At 40.2% G+C, this 15,000-nt stretch overlaps 1 protein-coding gene across 6 annotated transcripts in view; it reads left to right on the plus strand.

Annotated features, from left to right (window-relative positions):
- Positions 1-15,000, plus strand: part of ptpn11b (protein tyrosine phosphatase non-receptor type 11b) — a 103,533-nt gene that overhangs the window by 30,121 nt on the left and 58,412 nt on the right. For 5 of the 6 annotated variants that reach the window (XM_062057553.1, XM_062057547.1, XM_062057550.1 and 2 more), the window contains exon 2: positions 8,390-8,512. In XM_062057553.1, coding sequence (XP_061913537.1) covers positions 8,390-8,512 — 123 coding nt within the window. Of the gene's footprint in view, positions 1-8,375; positions 8,513-15,000 lie in introns of those variants that run through there. The other variant, XM_062057549.1, reaches the window with a different exon arrangement.

The following is a 15,000-nucleotide window of genomic DNA, read 5'->3' on the forward strand; positions in this document are numbered from 1 at the left end:
AAAGCGTGGGGGAATAAGTAAAACTATGGTAATCCCCTCACATTTGAAATGTGTCACTTGTAGAATCGCTCTTCAGACTTTCACGTGACCAAAGTTCCAGGTGCATTCTGGTCCAGAGGTCTGGTCTTGCTGACCCTGTGCCGAGACTCTGCAGAATAGTCTAGACCTTTCCATTTCTCTCCATGGAGGTATCTTTCCCTCTCCTCTGTCAGGAAGTGCAGCTCAGCTCTTTTGACAAAGTGCAGCCGAGATAAAAGCCCAAACATGACGTGTTTGCGGTGACACACCAGTCCTATTTTTATCCTGGCGTATAACGACCGTGCGTCATGCAGATCCACCACTTCCTCTACAATCAATAGTCACACATTTTCTTTAGGAGGGATGGTGAAAAACTACGTGGAGTGTCATCATTTTCACTGCGTTTGTCTGCTTTTCGCTTTTTCAAAATAAATGTTGGTTCTTTCAGGGTGTAGTCAGTAGGGTCTCAGTCATAAAAATGTTAAAAATAATTAGTATATATATTTTTTCTCCGCACTTAATCAACTTCAGATCTATCTGTCGATATAAAGTTATTTTTATTAATTTTTTAAGCCTGTTTTTTATGGTAACCACACAAAATATTTCAAAGTGTAATATTTGATGTGAAATAATTGCAGCATTAAATATGTCAATAATTCATAACAACATTGATTTTGATTCATTAGTATTTTTTGAGCAATAACAGTTAAAAAAAAAACACAGAATAAAATTTTTAGGGATCCAAAATTGTCCCACTCATAAAAGTGCTTTTTTTTAAAACTTTCAACGCTTAAATCTCGAGTTCAACTTCAGATCTGTCTGTAGATTATACATTATTGTTTTTTTTATTTGTTTATTTTATGCCCTTTTTGTCGAACAAAACTTTATATGGCAAAAACACAAAATATGCAATATTTTCCCACAAAATATGTCAAAGTGTAATATTTGATGTGTCAATAATTCATAACAACATTGATTTTGATTCATTGTTTTTTTTATAGCTATGACAGTTAAAAAAAAACATCTCACTAAAATTCTTAGGGATCCAAAAGGGTCCCTCTCATAAAAGGGTTAAAAATCATTTATATTTTTTTTTATACTTGCAACGCTTAAATCTTTATATCTACTTCAGATCTATCTGTAGATTAGACATTTTTATTTGTTTGTTTTATGTCCTTTTTGTCGAACAAAACTATAAGGCAAACATACAAAATATGCACACCTTTCCCACAAAATAATTAAAAGTGTAATATTTGATGTGAAATAATTGCAGCATTAAATGTGTCAATAATTCATAACAACATTGATTTTGATTCATTATTATTTTTTGAGCAATGACTGTTTTAAAAAAAACATCTCACTAAAATTCTTAGGGACCCCCACTCATAAAAGTGCTTTTTTTTTTACTTTTGCTGCTTAGATCTCCATATCAACTTCAGATCTATCTGTAGATTATACATTTGTATTGTTTTTTTATGTTTATTTTTATTTTATTTTTTTTATGCCCTTTTTGTCAAATAAAACTTTTTATGGCAAGAACACAAAATATGCAATATTTTCCCACAAAATATTTCCAAGTGTAATATTTGATGTGAAGTAATTGCAGCATTAAATATTTCAATAATTCACAACAGATATTGATTCATTATTTTTTTATTTTTTTTAGCTATGACAGTTTAAAAAACCATCTCACTAAAATTCTTAGGGATCCAAAAGGGTCCCACTCATAAAAGTGCTTTTTTTTTTTTTTTACTTTCAACGCTTAAATCTCTATTTCAACTTCAGGTCTATCAGTAGATTATACATTTTTATTGTTTTTTGCGGTTTATATTTTGATTTGTTTTATGTCCTTTTTGTCGAAGAAAACTTTAAATGGCAAAAACACAAAATATGCAATATTTTCCCACAAAGTATTTCAAAGTGTAATATTTGATGTGAAGTAATTGCAGCATTCAATAAGTCAATAATTCATAACAACATTGATTTTAATTCATAATTTATTTATTTTTTAGCTATGGCTAAAATACTTAGAGATCCAAAAGGGTCCCACTCATAAAAGTGTTAAAAATCATTTATATTGTTTTTGTACTTGCAACGCTTAAATCTCTATATCAACTTCAGATCTATCCGTAGATTGGACATTTTTTATTGTTTTTTTTATTTGTTTGTATTATGCCCTTTTTGTTGAAGAAAACTTTACATGAGAAAAACACAAAATATGCAATATTATTCCAAAAATATGTCAGTGTAATATTTGATGTGAAGTAATTGCAGCATTAAATATGTCAATAACTCATAACAACATTGATTTTGATTCGAGCAATGACTGTTTAAAAAAAAAAATCTCACTAAAATTCTTAGGACCCAAAAGGGTCCCACTCATAAAAGCACATCTTTTTTAACTTTCGATGCTTAAATCTCGATATCAACTTCAGATCAATCTGTAGATTATACATTTTTTTATTGTTTTTTGATGTTTGTATTTTGATTTGTTAGTTTTATGCCCTTTTTGTTGCAGAAAACTTTACATGGCAAAAACACAAAATATTTCAAAGTGTAATATTTGATGTGAAGTAATTGCAGCATTAAATATGTCAATAGTTCATAACAACATTGATTTTGATTCATTGTTATTTTTGAGCTATGACATCTCACTAAAATTATTAGGGACCCAAAAGGGTCCCACTCATAAAAGTGTTAAAAATCCTTTTTTTTTTTTTTAAACTTTCAACACTTAAATCTTGAGATCAACTTCAGATCTATCTGTAGATTAGACATGTTATTGTTTTTTGATGTTTGCTTATTTATTAGTTTATTTTATGCCCTTTTTGTCGAAAAAAAAACTTTAAATGGCAAAAACACAAAATATTTTCCCACAAAATATTTCAAAGTGTAATATTTGATGTGAAGTAAATGGAGCATTAAATATGTCAATAATTCATAACAACATTGATTTTGATTCTTTTTTTCTTTTTTTTTTTTAGCTATGACAGTTAAAGAAAAAAACATCTCACTAAAATTCTTAGGGATCCAAAAGGGTCCCACTCATAAAAGTGTTAAAAATAATGATTTTTTTTTTTTTAACTTTCAACGCTTAATTAATTTTTCCTGCCCTAGCCATGTCAGATTAATCAGGTGTCTTTCCTCTCTTCTTTGTGACCATCTCTCACTGCACAGCCCTCTAATAAGTCATTGACTGCCCCCTGGTGGATGATACGTGTAATGCACACATCGCATCCTATACGTCAGGATTTTAAAGGCCTACTGAAACCCACTACTACCGACCACGCAGTCTGATAGTTTATATATCAATGATGAAATCTTAACATTACATCACATGCCAATACGGCCGGGTTAGATTACTAAAGTGCAATTTTAAGTTTCGCGCGAAATATCCTGCTGAAAACGTCTCTGTATGATGACGCCTTCGCGTGACGTCACGGATTGTAGAGGACATTTTGGGACAGCATTGTGGCCAGCTATTAAGTCTGTTTTCATCGCAAAATTCCATAGTATTCTGGACATCTGTGTTGGTGAATCTTTTGAAATTTGTTCAATGAACAATGGAGACAGCAAAGAAGAAAGCTGTAGGTGGGAAGCGGCGTATTTCGGCCGGCTGCAGCTTTACCATTGGCCTGTGGAGAACTGGGACAACAGAGACTCTTACCAGGAGGACTTTGAGTTGGATACGCATGCTTGTGGAGATGGGACAACAGAGACTCTTACCAGGAGGACTTTGAGTTGGATACGCAGACGCGGTACCGTGAGTACGCAACCAGAATGTTGCCATAAGCATTTTGTTTAATTTGTATGTGTAACGCAGTACGCAGCTGCGGCTACCAAACATTTGATCGCTTGCCCGTACGTGCGTGCCGCTATGTGCATGTCACGTACGTAACTTTGGGGACTTTGGGGATATATATGTGCTGTATGAACTTTGGGGAGGTGAACGGTACTTTGGGCCGTGGGATTGAGTGTGTTGTGGGATTTGTATTGGCGGGTTATATGGACGGGAGGGGGGAGGTGTTTGTTATGCAGGATTAATTTGTGGCATATTAAATATAAGCCTGGTTGTGTTGTGGCTAATAGAGTATATATATGTCTTGTGTTTATTTACTGTTTTAGTCATTCCCAGCTGAATATCAGGTACCACCCGCCTCTCACAGCATCTTCCCTATCTGAATCGCTTCCACTGCCCTCTAGTCCTTCACTCTCACTTTCCTCATCCACAAATCTTTCATCCTCGCTCAAATTAATGGGAAAATCGTCGCTTTCTCGGTCCGAATCGCTCTCGCTGCTGGTGGCCATGATTGTAAACAATGTGCAGATGTGAGGAGCTCCACAACCGGTGACGTCACGCTCATATCGTCTGCTACTTCCGGTACAGGCAAGGCTTTTTTATCAGCGACCAAAAGTTGCGAACTTTATCGTCGATGTTCTCTACTAAATCCTTTCAGCAAAAATATGGCAATATCGCGAAATTATCAAGTATGACACATAGAATGGACCTGCTATCCCCGTTTAAATAAGAAAATCGCATTTCAGTAGGCCTTTAAGTTAAAAAAACGAATTACACTGATGTTGTAGAGCAGTGGTCCCCAACCTTTTTGTAACTGCGGACCGGTCAACGCTTGAAAATTTGTCCCACGGACCGGGGGAGCGGGGGGATGTTTTTTTTTTTTGTCATAAAAAAATACAATCATATGTGCTTACGGACTGTATCCCTGCAGACTGTATTGATCTATATTGATATATAATGTAGGAACCAGAAATATTAACAGAAAGAAACAACTCTTTTGTGCGAATGAGTGTGAATGAGTGTAAATGGGGGAGGGAGTTTTTTTGGGTTGGTGCACTAATTATAAGTGTATCTTGTGTTTTTTATGTTGATTTAATAAAAATACAAAAAATATATATAAATATTTTTATTTATTTATTTCTTGTGCGGCCCGGTACCAATCGATCCATGGCCCGGTAACGGGCTGCGGCCCGGTGGTTTGGGACCACTGGTGTAGAGGACTCAAAAACATATGTATCACTTCTGATATGTTTGACGTTGTAGTTTGAAATTTTCGAAATTATGAGTTTCTTAGAATCGGGATGCAAAAGAATCTCACACAGCTCACTACGCTTTACGCTGCACCTTTACTGTAACGCGGGTATTGAGCCCGATCGCCACCGAATTCAACAGGCGCCACAAGAGGGCCCTCAAGCACGTGTCTGTAAAATATGAGCAAGATTGGTGAAAAAACATGGCCGCCATCGAGCGAAACGTCTTTGCAGGGATGCAAAATATGAAGCCTAAGACAGACACGTTTTCATTGGTTTGTAAGGGTGAGTTACTGGTAATCAACACCAATACTGACAGAATGTAGTATGAATGTAAGAATAGTTTGAATGTTGAAGAGTTTGAATTTCCAGGAAAAACGGGAATTTGGTTTGGAACTTGGAAAAATGTCCCATTCATTTCAATGGGAACTTCCTGGAATTTTGGGGGAAAGCGGGATTTTTTTGGAAATGATTAGGAGCATGAATGTCCTGAATGAGCTGAATTGGTTGGTGTTGGAATTGTTGAAATCGGTCAAGAAATGTTGAAGTAGTAACAGTTTTTTAATTGACAAATAGTATCACAGAATTTCGGGAAAACTGGGAATTTTTCAAGTTCTTAAACCAACTTGGTTTTTTGTCCTGACTAAGACGAATGTTTTGACAGTGGAACGGTTGAAATGGGTTGGACAATGTGAAAGGAATCATCGCACTAAAAAAGGTTGGAAATAAGGTTAGAAAAAGACAGAATTCCTGGAAATTCGTTGAACGTGGAAAAATGGTTGAATGTTGATGAGTTGAATGTGTTGAAGGTGGAATTGTTTGAATAGGTTGAATCTGTTGAAAAATGTGGGTATTGTGGAAGTTTAAAAAATGTATAATTCATTTTGAATGGGGAAAATGTCCCTAAAAACTGGGAATTCTAGGAAATCCAGGATTCTTTTTAGAAATATTGAAGGAGAGCACACAATTCCTGAACAGGCTGAATATTTTGAAGTTGAAACGGTTTGAATAGGATAAAAAATGTGGGAGTTGTGGAACTTTAAAAAATGTTCCATTCTTTCCAATGGGAATTTCGGGAGAAGCAGGAATTTTTGGGGGAAAATGCTAAAAAATGTGTATGTTCTGAATATAAAATGGTTAGTATTGGAATTTTTCAAATCGGTCGAGAAATGTTGAAGTAGTAACATTTTTAATTGCGAAATGGTATTACAGAATTCCTGGAATTTAGAGAAAACCGTGAATTTTTCCAGTTAAAAAAAAAAACAACTTTTTTTTTGTCCTGATTAAGAGGAATGTTTTGACGGTGGAACGGTTGAAGTGGGTTGAAAAATGTGAAAGGAGTAGTCGACAGAAAAAAAGGGTGGAAATATGGTTTGAAAAAACAGGGATTCTGGGAATTCCTGGAAAGTTTTTGAACTTGGAAAAGTTATAGTTTGAAGGTCCAGGATGGGGTTGTGTTGAAGGTGGAATGGTTGGAATCGGTTGAAAAATGTGGGAATTGTGCAATTTGGAAACATGTCCCATTCATTTCAAAGGAAACTTCCTGGAAATTTGGGAATTTTGGGGAAAAGCGGGATTTTTTGGGAAATGATTAGGAGCATGAATGTCCTGAATGAGCTGAATTGGTTAGTGTTGGAATTGTTTAAATCGGTCAAGAAATGTTGAAGTAGTAACAGTTTTTTAATTGACAAATAGTATCACAGAATTTCGAGAAAACCGGGAATTTTTTAATTTCTTAAACCAACTTGTTTTTTTGTCCTGACTAAGAGGATTGTTTTGACTGTAGAACGGTTTAAATGGGTTGGAAAATATGAAATGAGCCATCGCACTAAAAAAGGTTGGAAATAAGGTTAGAAAAAGACAGAATTCCTGGAAATGTGTTGAACTTTGAAAAATGGTTGTTTGAATTTCCAGGATGTGTTGAAGGTGGAATGGTTTGAATCGGTTGAAAAATGTGGGAATTGTGGAAGTTTGAAAAATGGAGAATTCATTTTGAATGGGGAAAATGTCCCTAAAAACTGGGAATTCTAGGAAATGCAGGAATTTTTTAGAACTATTGAAGGAGAGCACACAATTCCTGAACAGGCTGAATATTTTGAAATTGGAACGATTTGAATCGGATAGAAAATGTGGTAGTTGTGGAACTTTGAAAAATGTCCCATTCTTTCCAATGGGAATTTCGGGAAAAGCTGGATTTTTTTTGGGAAATGCTAAAACATTTGTATGTTCTGAATGAGTTAAAATGGTCAGTATTGGAATTTTTCAAATCGGTCGAGAAATGTTGAAGTAGTAACATTTTTAATTGAGAAATGGTATTACAGAATTCCTGGAATTTCGGGAAAACCGTGAATTTTTCCAGCTAAAAAAACAACTTTGTTTTTTTGTCCTGTTTAAGAGGACTGTTTTGACGGTGGAACGGTTGAAGTGGGTTGAAAAATGTGAAAGGAGTAATCGACAGAAAAAAGGGTGAAAATACGGTTTGAAAAAACGGGAATTCTGGGAATTCCTGGAATTTTTTTGAATTTGTAAAAATGATAGTGAATGTCCAGTATGAGTGGAATGTGTTGAAGGTGAAATGGTTTGAATCGGTTGAAAAATATGGGAATTGTGCAATTTGGAAACATGTCCCATTCATTTCAAAGGAAACTTCCTGGAAATTTGGGAATTTTGGGGAAAAGCAGGACTTTTTTGGAAATGATTAGGAGCATGATTGCCCTGAATGAGCTGAATTGGTTGGTCTTGGAATTGTTGAAATTGGTCAAGAAATGTTGAAGTAGTAACAGTTTTTTATTTGAAATATATTCCCGGAAAACCGGGAATTTTTCAAGTTCTTAAACCAACTTGGTTTTTTGTCCTGACTAAAAGGAATGTTTTGACAGTGGAACAGTTGAAATGGGTTGGAAAATGTGAAAGGAGTCCTCGCACTAAAAAAGGTTGGAATTAAAGTTAGAAAAAAAAACCAATGTGTTGAACGTGGACAAATGGTTGTTTGAATTTCCAGAATGAGTTGAAGGTGGAATGGTTTGAATCTGTTGAAAAATTTTTTTGTGGAAGTTTGAAAAATGGATAATTCATTTTGAATGGGGAAAATGTCCCTAAAAACTGGAAATTCTAGGAAATCCAGGAATTATTTTAGAAGAAGAGCACACAATTCCTGAACAGGCTGAATATTTTGAAGTTGGAACGGTTTGAATCGAATAAAAAATGTGGGAGTTGTGGAACTTTGATAAAAGACCGAATGCTAGGTTTGGTTTTTGTTGAACGTGACCCCGGCGGACAGTGCTGCACTTTTCCTACATGTCCTCATCATGTGGGTCTACAGGTGGTTCCACCCCAACATCAGTGGAATCCAAGCAGAGCAGCTCCTGTTGACCCGGGGCGTCCACGGCAGCTTCCTGGCCCGGCCCAGCAAGAGCAACCCTGGGGACTTTACCCTTTCTGTCAGGTAAACCTACACCTGTCTGTCTGTCTGTCTCTGTCTGTCTGTCTGTCTGTCTGTAAGTGAGAGAGAGAGAGATTGTGAGTGTGAGTGCTTTCAACGCTAAATTCTCTAAATCAACTTCAGATTTATTCGCCACTTATAAGTTTTTATAATTTTTTAAAATGTTTTTTTTGTGTTTGTTTATTCCCTTTTTGTCAAAGCAAACTAGTTTTTAAAATGGCAAAAACACAAAATATGCAAAAGAAAATGTCAAAGTGTAATATTTAATGTGAAGTAATAAAATATGTCAATAATTCATAACAACATTGATTTTGATTCATTATTATTTTTTGAGCAATGACAGTTTAAAACAAAATCCCACTAAAATTTTTGGGAATCCAAAAAGGTCCCACTCATTAAGTGTTAGAAATAAGTCATATTATTTAATTTTATTTTTTTACTTTCAACTTTAAGTTCTCTAGATCAACTTCAGATTTATTCGCCGTTTATACGTTTTTATAATTTTTTTAAATGTTTTTTTATGTTTGATTTATTCCCTTTTTGTCAAAGCAAACTAGTTTTGGAAATGGCAAAAACACAAAATGTGCAAAAGAAAATGTCAAAGTGTAATATTTAATGTGAAGTAATTAAATTTGTCAGTAATTTATAACAACATTGATTTTGATTCATTATTATTTCTGGAGTAATGACAGTTTTACAGGAAAAACATTGAGTCAATTTTGCAACTTTTGATGGTTACATCTCATTGAGAAGCAGGCTGTATCAGCATTGAAGCATGTGATATCAGGACTGGAAATCGGATACTGTATCACTTTGCATATTCAAATGGCTCGGGCGTGTTTGATGCACAAAGGCGGTTGTTGTTAGAACAAAGATGCACAGGAAGTGGTCATTTGCTATCTCTCTGCAAACTGTCAACACTGCAAACATGTAGGGACAGTCAAAAGACAACAACAGGAAGTTATATCTACAGCGCAACATCCTCCAAAATGTCTCAGTAACTGCGGGCCAGTTACTTAGGTCTTGCGTGCGTGCGTGCGTGCACGTATGTATGTATGAATATATACAAACCCCGTTTCCATGTGAGTTGGAAAATTGTGTTAGATGTAAATATAAACGGAATACAATGATTTGCAAATCATTTTCAACCCATATTCAGTTGAATATGCTACAAAGACAATCATGGGCTCAGAAACACTTCAGAAACCCACTGTCAGTAACTACAGTTGGTCGCTACATCTGTAAGTGCAAGTTAAAACTCTCCTATGCAAGGTGAAAACCGTTTATCAACAACACCCAGAAACGCCATCGGCTTCGCTGGGCTTGAGCTCATCTAAGATGGACTGATACAAAGTGGAAAAGTGTTCTGTGGTCTGACGAGTCCACATTTCAAATTGTTTTTGGAAACTATGGACGTCGTGTCCTCCGGACCAAAGAGGAAAAGAACCATCCGGATTGTTATAGGTGCAAAGTTGAAAAGCCAGCATCAGTGATGGTATGGGGGTGTATTAGTGCCCAAGACATGGGTAACTTACACATCTGTGAAGGCGCCATTAATGCTGAAAGGTACATACAGGTTTTGGAGCAACATATGTTGCCATCCAAGCAACGTTACCATGGACGCCCCTGCTTATTTCAGCAAGACAATGCCAAGCCACGTGTTACATCAACGTGGCTTCATAGTAAAAGAGTGCGGGTACTAGACTGGCCTGCCTGTAGTCCAGACCTGTCTCCCATTGAAAATGTGTGGTGCATTATGAAGCCTAAAATACCACAACAGAGACCCCCGGACTGTTGAACAACTTAAGCTGTACATCAAGCAAGAATGGGAAAGAATTCCACCTGAGAAGCTTAAAAAATGTGTCTCCTCAGTTCCCAAACGTTTACTGAGTGTTGTTAAAAGGAAAGGCCATGTAACACAGTGGTGAACATGCCCTTTCCCAACTACTTTGGCACGTGTTGCAGCCATGAAATTCTAAGTTAATTATTATTTGCAAAAAAAAAATAAAGTTTATGAGTTTGAACATCAAATATCTTGTCTTTGTAGTGCATTCAATTGAATATGGGTTGAAAAGGATTTGCAAATCATTGTATTCCGTTTATATTTACATCTAACACAATTTCCCAACTCATATGGAAACGGGGTTTGTATATGTATGTATATATGTGTGTATGTATGTGTATATATATGTATGTATTTTTGTATGTATATACCTGTATATATGTATGTATTTTTGTATGTATGTATATATGTATGTATGAATGTGTATATATATGTATGTACCATATTTTTCGGACTATAAGTTGCTCCGGAGTATAAGTCGCACCGGCCGAAAATGCATAATAAAGAAGGAAAAAAACATAAGTCGCACTGGAGTATAAGTCGCATTTTTTGGGGAAATTTATTTGATAAAACCCAACACCAAGAATAGACATTTGAAAGGCAATTTAAAATAAATAAAGAATAGTGAACAACAGGCTGAATAAGTGTACGTTATATGACGCATAAATAACCAACTGAGAACGTGCCTGGTATGTTAACGTAACATATTATGGTAAGAGTCATTCAAATAACTATAACATATAGAACATGCTATACGTTTACCAAACAATCTGTCACTCCTGATCGCTAAATCCGATGAAATCTTATACGTCTAGTCTCTTACGTGAATGAGCTAAATAATATTATTTGATATTTTACGGTAATGTGTTAATAATTTCACACATAAGTCGCTCCTGAGTATAAGTCGCACCCCCGGCCAAACTATGAAAAAATCTGTGACTTATAGTCCAAAAAATACGGTATATATGCCATCCTTCCATCCATCTTCTTCCGCTTATCTGAGGTCGGGTCGCGGCGGCAGCAGCCTAAGTAGGGAAGCCAAGACTTTCCACTCCCCAGCCACGTCGTCCAGCTCTTCCGGGTGGATCCCGAGGCTTTCTCAGGCCAGCCGGGAGACATAGTCTACCCAACGTGTCCTGGGTCTTCCCCGTGGTCTCCTACCGGTCGGACGTGCCCTAAACACCTCCCTAGGGAGGCGTTCGGGTGGCATCCTGACCAAAAGCCCGAACCACCTCATCTGGCTCCTCTCGATGTGGAGGAGCAGCGGCTTTACTTTGAGCTCCTCCCGGATGACAGAGCTTCTCACCCTATCTCTAAGGGAGAGCCCCGCCATCCGGCGGAGGAAACTCATTTCGGCCGTGATCTTGTCCTTTCGGTCATAACCCAAAGTTCATGACCATAGGTGAGGATGGGAACGTCGATCGACCGGTAAATTGAGAGCTCTGCCTTCCGGCTCAGCTCCTTCTTCACCACAACTGATCGATACAGCATCCGCATTACTGAAGACGCCGCACCGAACGTGGATCTCACGTCAATCTCACGATCCACTCTTCCCCCGCTCGTGAACAAGACTCCGAGGTACTTGAACTCCTCCACTTGGGGCAAGGTCTCCTCCCCAACCCGGAGATGGCACTCCACCCTTTTCCGGGCGAGAACCATGGACTCGGACCGATCCGGTGAGAGTTGAAGATCCTGGCCAGATGAAACCATCAGGACCACATCATCTGCAAAAAGCAGAGACCTATTCCAGCAGCCACCAAACCAGATCCCCTCAACGCCTTGACTGCGCCTAGAAATTCTCTCCATAAAAGTTATGAACAGAATCGGTGACAAAGGGCAGCCTTGGTGTAGTCCAACCCTCACTGGAAACGTGTCCGACTTACTGCCGGCAATGCGGACCAAGCTCTGACACTGATCGTACAGGGAGCGGACCGCCACAATCAGACAGTCCGATACCCCATACTCTCTGAGCAGTCTCCACAGGATTTCCCGAGGGCCACGGTTTAATGCCTTCTCCAAGTCCACAAAGCACATGTAGACTGGTTGGTCAAACTCCCATGCACCCTCAAGGACCCTGCCGAGAGTATAGAGCTGGTCCACAGTTCCACGACCAGGACGAAAACCACACTGTTCCTCTTGAATCCGATGTTCAACTATCCGGCGTAGCCTCCTCTCCAGTACACCTGAATAGGCCTTACCGGGAAGGCTGAGGAGTGTGATCCCACGATAGTTGGAACACACCCTCCGGTTCCCCTTCTTAAAGAGAGGAACCACCACCCCTGTCTGCCAATCCAGAGGTACCGCCCCCGATGTCCACGCGATGCTGCAGAGTCTTGTCAACCAAGACAGGACCACGGCATCCAGAACCTTAAGGAACTCTGTGCGGGTCTGTCCACCCCCGGGGCCTTGCCACCGAGGAGCTTTTTAACTACCTCAGCAACCTCAGCCCCAGAAATAGGAGAGCCCACCACAGATTCCCCAGGCACTGCTTCCTTCGTAGGAAGACGTGTTGGTGGGATTGAGGAGGTCTTCGAAGTATTCCCTCCACCGATCCACAACATCCGCAGTCGAGGTCAGCAGAACACCATACACTGTCACCATACACGGTGTTGACAGTGCACTGCTTCCCCTTCCTGAGGCGGCGGATAGTGGTCCAGAATCGCTTCGAAGCCGTCCGGAAGTAGTTTTCCATGGCTTTCCAGAACTCCTCCCATGTCTGAGTTTTTGCCTCCGCGACCGCTGAAGCCGCAAACCGCTTGGCATGTCAGTACCTGTCTGCTGCCTCCGTAGTCCTATGAGCCAAAACAACTCGATAGGACTCTTTTTTTCAGCTTGACGGCATCCCTCATCGCCGGTGTCCACCAACGGGTTCTAGGATTACCGCCACGACAGGCACCAACTACCTTGCGGCCACAGCTCCAATCATCCGCCTCGACAATAGAGTCCACTCTGACTCAATGTCCAGCACCTCCTTCGTGACATGTTCAAAGTTCTTCCGGAGGTGGGAATTGAAACTCTCTCTGACAGGAGACTCTGCTAGACGTTCCCAGCAGACCCTCATACTGCGTTTGGGCCTGCCAGGTCTGTCCGGCATCCTCCCCCACCATCGCAGCCAACTCACCAGCAGGTGGTGATCGGTAGAAAGCTCTGCCCCTCTCTTCACCCGAGTGTCCAAAACATGAGGCCGCAAATCCGATGACAAAACTATAAAGTCGATCATGGAACTGCGGCCTAGGGTGTCCTGGTGCCAAGTGCACATATGGACACCCTTATGTTTGAACATGGTGTTTGATATGGACAATCTGTGACGAGCACAAAAGTCCAATAACAAAAGACCACTCGGGTTCAGATCCGGGCGGCCATTCTTCCCAATCACGCCTCTCCAGGTTTCACTGTCGTTGCCAACATCAGGGATGAAGTCCCCCAGTAGGACAAGGGACTCACCCGGGGGAGCACTTCCCAGTACTCCCTCGAGTGTATCCAAAAAGGGTGGGTACTCTGAACTGCTGCTTGGTGCGTAAGCACAAACAACAGTCAGGACCCGCCCCCCCACCCGAAGGCGGAGGGAAGCTACCCTCTGGTCCACTGGGTTGAACTCTAAGGTGCAGGCTTTGAGCCGGGGGAAACAAGAATTGCTACCCCAGCTCGTCGCCTCTCACTGTGTGCAATGCCAGTGTGGAAGAGAGTCCAGCCAACTGGTTCCAGAGCCCTTGCTGTGCGTCGAAGTGAGTCCGACTATATCAATCCGGAACTTCTCCACCTCGCGCACTAGCTCAGGCTCCTTCCCTCCCAGCGAGGTGACATTCCACGTCCCAAGAGCTAGCTTATGTAGCCGAGGATCGGATCGCCAAGTGCGCTGCCTTGGGCTGCCGCCCAGCTCACAACGCACCAGACCTCTATGGCCCCTCCCATGAGTGGTGAGCCCATTGAAGGGGGGGACCCACGTTGCCTCTTCGGGCTGTGCCCGGCCGGGTCACAAGGGGACAGGCCCGGCCACCAGGCGCTCGCCATCGGGCCCTAACTCCGGGCCTGGCTCCAGAGGGGGGCCCCGGTGACCCGCGTCCGGGCGAGGGAAATCGGAGTCTCTGTTTTTGTATTCCCATAGAAGTCTTCGAGCTGCCCTTTGTCTGATCCCTCACCTAGGACCTGTTTGTCTTGGGAGACCCTACCAGGCTGCATGGAAGCCCCCGGACAACATAGCTCCTAGGATCATTGGGACACGCAAACTCCTCTACCACGATAAAGTGGCAGCTCAGAGAGGAGATGTATATATATGTATGTTGTGTTATTTTACAGCTTGTTTAATTGCATTAATGAGGAGGTTTGAAGAGGAAACTACAACCTGAACTATGTGAGAGCGAAATTGTGTGTGTGTGTGTGTGTGTGTGTGTGTGTGTGTGTGTGTGTGTGTGTGTGTGTGTGTGTGTGTGTGTGTGTGTGTGTGTACGAACGTGTGTATTTACGTGTGAGTGTTTATGTGTGTGTGAGAGACAAAGTGTGTATGTGTGTGTTTACGTGTGTGTGAGAGAAAGCGTGTGTGTGTATGTTTACGTGTGTGTGAGAGAGAAAGTGTGTGTGTGTGTGTGTGTGTGCGTGTGTGTGAGAGAGAGAGAGAAAGTGTGTGTATGTTTACGTGTGTGTGAGAGAG

This window comes from Entelurus aequoreus, linkage group LG01 (genome assembly GCF_033978785.1).
Source record: "Entelurus aequoreus isolate RoL-2023_Sb linkage group LG01, RoL_Eaeq_v1.1, whole genome shotgun sequence".
Classification (NCBI taxonomy): domain Eukaryota; kingdom Metazoa; phylum Chordata; class Actinopteri; order Syngnathiformes; family Syngnathidae; genus Entelurus; species Entelurus aequoreus.